The following is an 8,871-nucleotide window of genomic DNA, read 5'->3' as shown; positions in this document are numbered from 1 at the left end:
ATAAAAAAAAGAAACAAACATGAAACGTGATTCGAACCAAGAACCTGCTATATATTAGCCAATATTTATATATTAAATTAGTTTCTAAAGTGGAATTAAATTGTTAAAGTTATTTTCATATTATATTACATAATATTAAACTGTTATCCTTAACGTTTGTTCAACAGTTGGTTTTATACATTCACAGCTTAGATCGTTCTAACAAAGTAATATTAATTAAACTTAAATTTTTTTCTAATCTACATCGTTAATAAGGATATTTAAATGTAATTTAAAGCAGCGATACATTTAAATGTATTTAAAACCACGAATTTGTAACCTAATAATAAGATTTTGCAGAAATAAAGTTAATTTTTTTAATTGCCTGTAATACTTCTCGATAAATGAATTTGGTACGTTATTAGTTAGGTAAACAATCAATAAAAATTATTAATACAACAGAATCAGAATATATTAACTGGTAATAAAAAATAATTTTTTTTAGGAATGAAAAGATAGAAATCTATTTTTGGTAATTATTCTTTTATTAACAATAATTTGAGACCGGTTTTATATTAACTTCCTTTATATTCTGTTTTATGCTAATCTTTTAACGTTTACATATTTAGCATATTCTACAATCTCAGTTATCTTTTTTATTCTTTACCTTCTACATATTTCTCCATGCCAAAATTAACTAAACTTGGTTGTTTATCTTAATGTTTTGGCTCACCAATTTTATATTGACCAAATATTTTTATCTTGTCCTATTTGTTTTAAGATCTTTTCAATTTGTTCTAATTAATTATCATTTGGAATTTTATCCGTCTATATAACTTATTTAATTTTTCTTTTAATTTCTTATGATTATTATAATAATTGTCTTATATAAATAAATTTAATTTCTAAAAAAGAAATTAGGTTGAAAGAAAAATAATATTCTTTTGAAGTACTATTGAGATGAATATTTAGTAAACAGTTAGCAAATGATCTCTTTTTGCTTTGTCTATTCTCTTACTCCTCCCTTTGAGAAAGAATAAAAAATTATTTCACCAATTATATTATTGATCAGTTTCTTTCATTGTTTTGATTACAACAAAAAAAAAATACATAAATAACTTTATAATTATATTATAAAGTTTAAAATTATATTATAAAGTCTTTTGTTTTTTACCAAAATTATTTAGTATTTTTAAAAAATGTTATCTTAAATCAACAATACATTTCTTATGCTTTTAATATTAATTACAATAAAAGAACGTATTACTAATTATATAATTTACTTTTAATTTATAAAACAGAAAAAATAAATTTATAGGATAAATAAATATTAATTTTAACATAATAATATATCAATTTAAATTTTAAAAAACAGTCACTATACATCATCATATAACATATTTATAAACTTCCTTTTTTTATCATACAACAACAAAATATATAGATAAATATTTTTTAATAATAAAAAAAAAAACAAAGAACTGAGAGTAAACAACAACAATAATAATAATAATTATAATATCTATTAATCTTCATCCAGTTGAGTTATTATATTCACACAAACTGTTCGATCTTTACCCAAATCTATGTATTCGTTATTAATTTAATTTAAATGAAATCTTACCTACATGTTTATTTTTCTATACGTACATGTGTATCTGAATGATTTTATTTATAACAACAGTATTGATCATTATTTATTTTTTATTTTTTTTGTAAACATTGTAAGACGTAACTTTTCTTTTTTATGAACATAAGATAATTTTTTTATTATTTTAACATCAATATCGTAATTTTTTTTTAAATAATAATTATTTGATAAACAATACATTATAATCAGGGAAAATTTAAAATAATTTACATAAAGATTAATACAATTTATATTTTGTCGCTTCCGTGGTTGAACATGTAGCGTCTCGACATTTCGTGCAGAGGTCTCGGGTTCAAATTCCGGACATCTTTTCATACGGTACCAATTTCCACCGGGTTAATGGCCATAACTTTTGATGCCCTCTCTTTCATAACCAAAAAAATAAAAAAAAATTATAACTTAATATTTTGAAATGATAAATTCTTCAATTATCCGTTAAAAAAATTAAAAAAAATTATTAATATACAGTATGAACCCCGATTATTTGGTATAATAGATCTATGTTACTTATCCTGATAAATTCATAAATTTGTAAGAAAAATTAATGAATTACGTTTTTATTAAAATCGTAATTCATTACCGTTTATGAAATATTTCTATTTATTTCATAAATTTAAAAATAATTTATTCTATTACTTGAGTAAAAAAATAAACAAATATATTTATATACGTTTGACAATTAAAAACATAAATACTGGCACAAAGCCTGAAACACATACAAGCGTTGTAATACAATATAATTTTAAATTATATCCTAAATTAATTTACTTTAAATAGATACTAGCAAATATTTTTCATCCCAGGAACATTGTATGTAAAATGAAGATTCTGTCCTATTACAGCAATTAGTACATACCGTTTAATTGAATTAAAAATCTTAACTTATAAAATATTATTTCGATTTCCCAGATTTTCAGAAAACTAAAGTTCAAATTATCATCTAATTTGGATATACTTAAAATCCTAAGTAAATAATTTTATCTTCTTTCAGTAAGTAATAGAATAATAAATTAATTAACGCATCAATATTGTTTTTTTCTCTATTTTTTTTTTATGCTATAGCGATACATTTTCAAAAGTTTTTTTTTTTAGATTATACAGCAAGTTATTTGTAAAATAAAAACGTATTTATAACTGGAAACATTATGTTTAAAAATATATATCTTAATTTTCTTTTGAATCGTAATTACAAAATTAGTTCACTATAGTTTAAAATTAATTACTTAACAATAATTTTAGATGAGGAAAGGAACAGACTAATATTACTAATATTACCTCGTTAATGCTATATATATTTTTTTTATTTCAGCTACTTCAAGTACCTTTAAAGTACTTATAAATTTAAAATATAAAGTAATGATATCAAAATATAAATAATTCATTGCCCACTTAGGAAAAACGATTTACATAATACTCGTATATACGTAAAATGTTTTCCAAGATATCGAATTTTTTTTAAATTTCATCTTAAAAATAATAATTTTATAAGTGACAGTATCTTGTGATCAGTATTATATTTGTTTAATTAAAGTCATTAGTGACTTATCAGTGTAATGTAATTGTACCGGTAAATGTGAAGTCTTAAACGAAATCAGGCCAACCATTTCTGAGTACAATAGTATTTTTAATACATCTTTGAGCTGATATCCACAACGAAATAATATGTATATATATATATATATATATATAACTTGTACAAAATACATAATCGTAGATAAAATAATATAATCTACTATCGATTAATTTGCTGTAAAAGAAATTAATACATATCTAAAAATCTATTTTTTTTCCGTAAATCAAAATTATTTTTCCAGGGTAAGAAATACTGATTTAATTTTAATGTTTTTGTTTTCTCTACCTTATTAATCTGACTATTGGATTTATAAATCACGATTATAATAAAATATAAATAAATTCATTGCCCACTTAGGAAAAATTATTTACAAACTTACGTAAAACATCTTCCAAAAGTTGTTTACCGAAAATTTTATTTATTGTATCTTTAATAATTTTTATAAGTAACAGTATCTTTTTATTAGTTATAGATTTTTTTATGAAAACATTTTTCTATATCATAGACCATTTAAACAAATTTTTTAAGCTTATAAATTTTTATAATTATTATATTTTTTTTAGAATGAATAAATTTTTTTTTTAATAAAATATTCCACATGAATATAAAATTATTTATTATATGTATTAATTTTTTTTTTTAAATTAAAAACATACAAATAGTGCCAGTTGTATTTTTTATTACTAATCAAAAATATTACTGGTAGTTTATCTGAAAGTTATAATATTTAAATTTTAATAAATTATTTGTCTTTATGTAATTTATAGACACCTAATTTATTAAATATATTTTCTTTTTTTTTTAATTTATTTTCCTATATTCTTTACCAAATTTTATTTACCTATTGTGAAGTTTTATTTAAATATTTATATAATTTTCATAAATAATATAAATTAAAAATAAATAAATTTAAAGAAATAGATGAAAATTTATTCCAATAAGCAATTAAACTTATCATTTTTTCTTGATCAATTGAATATACATAATAATGTATAAAAAAATAAGTTGAAATCGTGTAAAATTCTAGCTGTACAACTGGAATTGTTATTTAGTTGTTTTTTTTTTTTTAAATCTTCAGTGGAATATATATTTTATATATTGAACGTAAATGTTAATAAAATACAATAAAATCAATTTAAAAATAATAAACAGGGTATTATATCCGTGTTCAATACAGAGAAATAAAATTATAGAACAAAACGTTATTAAAACGTTTGTGACAATTGACAACAAATTTTATTTCAGAAATTACATCAGTAAAATTTTTCTAGTATTTGTTTAAAAATAAAACCAATTTTATGTTAGTATGTTTAATTTAACAAAGCTTAGATGATCTTTATTAATGATAAAATCAGCTGATGTATAAAACCTAGACAAAAATGGTAAAGCTTACGCAAAAGATTATTCCTTTCCTCACCACATAAGTACTAGCAATTATTTATTAAAAAAAAAAAAACAAATACATAAAAGTTATGAAACAAAATACATGAGTTATGAAACAACGGTATTCATGATCTAGTATTCAAATTCGAATAAAAGTAAAGTACCTTTATTAGGATTTAAACCTGAGAACTTCGATTCTAAATCAGTTGATTTACGACGACGAGTAGACCAACCCGGTTGTTAAATTTAACTAAATTTATTAATAACAGAAAAATTATGTATTTATAATAATATAAATTTTTAATGTTAAGTCGGATATTTTGTGTTAAATGTAATAACGAAAATTATGTTATTACATATAACGGCTTAAAATAAATTTGTCTTAAAAGGCAATTTTTTTTCTTTTTAATTTGCTTCCATTTACAAATAATAAATGAACTCTCCGTAAATAAATTATATAAAAAAAAATAGAAAGTTAGAATAATAAAAATATGATTATTTTCATACAATTTTTTTTTTTTAATAAAATATGTTTACATCATATTCAGACTTGTTGAATAAATAGATTTTTTGTAATTTTAGAATCTTGCAATTTAATAATGTAGAACTTTTTTATGTTATATATCCTTTTTTCAAATGAAAATTTACTAAAGCACAGTATTTTATTAAATATAAATATTTTATATTAATATTTTTAGTAGTTTAAAAATTATCTTACGTATTTATTTCATTTATTTTTTATATAAATGTTTCCGTGAAATCTTAAAATAAGTTATCATCGGAAAATTTTAGTAATTTTTCCAACGATAAGATAAACAAACAAAAGTATTTTCCCCTGATTATATTTTGTAAGATTAATAACAGTATTTCTTTATAATTCTTCATTTTATTTAAACTAGAATAATAAAATATAATAAAACTAAAAACGAAACGTAAATTAATTATTCATTATAATAAAATATTTTTAAATATTTAAATATTCTATTAATTTTATAAACATACTTAATCACTCTATATGTATTTTATTAAATAAACTATTAATTATTTCTATAAATTAGAAATAGACTTACATTTCTTCTCCATTTTTTTTTTAATGATAAACTTGTTACATTTCTGTAATTCGTCGTGATAAAGGTGTTTTGACCGTTTTCTCTTTCTTCATATTTATGTGTAAAAAATTAAAATAATTTTACGTATGTGTAAGTAGTAACATTTTTATTGTCATATTATATGTACGTGTATGTGTTTTTTTTTTTTGTTAATAAATGTGTGTTTTGTTTTTATAAATGATAATTTATAAAATATTTAGTTTAAAACTTGTATTAATATGTTTGTAGATAAATGTATTACAGGAACACATCCATCAAGTCGTGTTTTTCACATTTCTATAAATATATATAATTTTTTTTTATTATATAATTTTATTTGTTAATTTATTTATCCATTTTTTATTTACTTATTTTATTTATTATATTCATCCATACATTCGTTCAAAACAACAGTTAATTAAATCAGTCACGGACGAATACAAACTCGTTGTAATGATTCCAGCGACTTTCTTCGGAATCCACTCCTGGTTTAAGATCGGCTTGCGAACCTCCGGCCGTACCGGAACCGCAGCTTCCGGCCATGTGGAATCCTTGTTCTTGAAGCATATCGAACGCCTGTTCGATAGATGAATGTTTAAGGAAGAATCGAGCAGTATACCTATCGGTCAAACCGTGATCTGGATCGCGACTTTCATTCAAACTTTCACCGAAGACATCTCTACAAAGGGTTACGCGGCCGCATACAAGAATTCTTGTAATTTTACGGAATTTAACGTCGGCGAGACCATCTCTTCCGAACGCAAAACTACCGCGATAACCGATCGTTATGTAACCCGGTTGTCTGTTGGGTGCGGAAACCGCGTCGACCATTCCCGGTAAATTATAATATGTAGCTTCTTGACGAAGACGTTCTCTTTCTCTGAAGCTTTCCGGAAGAACGAGCGCTTGGTTCCTTAAATAATCCAAAACGTAACGAAATAATACTCCGTCTCTATCGATAAAATATTTACCTTTCGAATCTTTCGGCCACGATGACGAATCGTTTACGATGCCGGCCAATACCGAATCCGGTTCTTTGGCTAAGGTTTTCGCGGCCGTCGTATAGAAAACGCCGCCGACGTTGAGTTCTACCACAGCTGCGTTACTGTCCGCCATCGCCTGCATCCGCGCCTCGACTGGACGGATCAATAGCGCACTATTTCTGAGCCCCCATATTTCTCTCGACGCGCCGGCCCGGTATCGCCGCGCGCCGCGCACTCTGTTCTTCGTTCTTCCGTCGGTATATACGTTCGTTATAGAACCCTCTCTTTCCAACAGTTCACTCGATTCAACTCGCCGGATACTAATATTGTTTTTTTTATACAAACACCACACATCACCACACGCTCTTCTTTGACTAATGATAGACCCTTTCAGTCAGTCATACCGTCGTACGGAAACCCCCCTTCATTTAACAACAAACCCGCCTTAACTTCCTTTTACCGCTCTCCCCCCTCTTACCGTGCTTAACTCACGAAAAGTCATAACATTCTTTGTCCGATGTGTACGCGGTGCATTCTTTACTTCCTTTTCTACGTGTTATTTTTCATTAATACAAAACATTCCTTCTCTGTCTGCTTGTGATGAACAGAAAATAAAAAGTTTCATTAAAAAAAAAAAGAAAAAAGTTTTACGTACTTAAAAATTTACCTAATTAGAATAGTTACAATGAGAAATTTTTTAATTATTTTTTTACTTTGTTGTAAACTGTTATAAAGAGAAGTAATAATGATGTAAATAATATATAAAATTCTTTTTACACACATGTATTCGTTTGTAACGTAATTTTTAGTCGGATGTGGTATTTTTTACTTTATCAACTGTTAAAATACTTCTGGATTTTTGTATTCCTCAACTTTTCTCTTACGTCTAGAGATATTATTTATGTTTTTTAATCTTTCTTAAAAACGTTTGTTCATATGCCCGGGTGTATTCGTTTATTTATTTTTATGTTGACCGATGATTTATACCAGAACTATCTTATTATTTTTATTATTATTTATTTTATTTTTTTAGCTTATTTCTGTACGTAATCATTCTTAACATTGAGGTGTTCATCATAGTGATCCACCAGCATTAAAATACACTCTCATAATTAATCACCACAAATTTTTCGTTACTTACAAATCGTCTGCCGCGTAAAAACGTTAACTTTTTAAACGAATGGAACTCGGTTAGACTAAACCTGAATTGTACAATTGTTGAATAAAAATATCCATTTAAATTACCTCAATCAACGATGTATTAAAGCTATGTATATGGATAGAGCGTTTATAGGGGGCTACAGAACACCTTATTCAAACGTCCGATGTTGGAAAACGTGGCGTGTGGTATTTCATAGTAAGTTTATAAAATAGTAGTTGTTGCTTATAGCATTAAATCGATCAACAGGTGATAACTGAACATTAACCTGATTTCTCTTATTAGTTTCTTTCAAACTTTCCGAAATATTTGAAAAGATTTTTTTATATATTTTTTTAAGTTCACAGCATTAAATCATACATCGTAACCGGTGTTTATAAATTTCAGCCTGTGACATATTTTTAAAATTCTCGTTTAAATTTAAAATTCGGTGATAATTTCAAATCAATTGTCTTATTCATTTTAAAGCTACGATTAAAATTTAAATGATTTTTAGAAAGCATAGCAAATAATAGACTACAACAAACTAAACCAACATTTCATCATGTAGGTGTGCCATCTTTCACAAAAGAAATTACTGAAGGGATTTCTATAAAGTAAAAATATTTTTCTCTTATTTCAGATAAAATCTAATTACAAAAAAATGTGTGAAGGACTTTACATTTTATTAGGGTGACTTAAAAGTCTAATTAAAAAAAAAAAAAAACACGCGTATGATGGAGTAGGATAATACTGAAGAAAGAGAATATGTTGAAAAGATTAAGTATTATTGAAAATTTGACTTCTAAGTGATTTTCATCTTTTTACATTTGATGAATTTGTTAATAAAATCAAACATTTTTGAAAAAAAAATGTTCAAAAATGTATATTCTAGCCTGAAAACATTTAATTTTATTTATAATATTTATAAGCTTTTAAAATGGGTTGATAAAATGATGAATGAATAGGTGTTCCGGCAAATTGATGAAGAAAGAAGCATTTGGGATAGTCGCTTTGATATTGGAGGGACAGGTAGGTGGGAAAATTTGTGCAGGCAGGCAACTTTTGGAATATGT

General features: G+C 24.6%; 1 protein-coding gene across 1 annotated transcript; it reads right to left on the bottom strand.

The window, feature by feature from the left end:
- Positions 1–5,518: 5,518 nt before the first annotated feature.
- Ktl (BTB/POZ domain-containing protein Ktl) lies at positions 5,519–6,855 on the bottom strand. Its single transcript, XM_075371440.1, has one exon. It carries the CDS (start codon positions 6,797–6,799, stop codon positions 6,098–6,100), a length of 702 nt encoding a protein of 233 aa, XP_075227555.1. The 5' UTR covers positions 6,800–6,855; the 3' UTR covers positions 5,519–6,097.
- Between the last annotated feature and the right edge of the window lie 2,016 nt (positions 6,856–8,871).

This window comes from Lycorma delicatula, chromosome 7, assembly GCF_047948215.1.
Source record: "Lycorma delicatula isolate Av1 chromosome 7, ASM4794821v1, whole genome shotgun sequence".
In the NCBI taxonomy this organism is placed as follows: Eukaryota; Metazoa; Arthropoda; class Insecta; order Hemiptera; family Fulgoridae; genus Lycorma; species Lycorma delicatula.
This window is presented reverse-complemented; position numbering and strand designations above follow the sequence as displayed.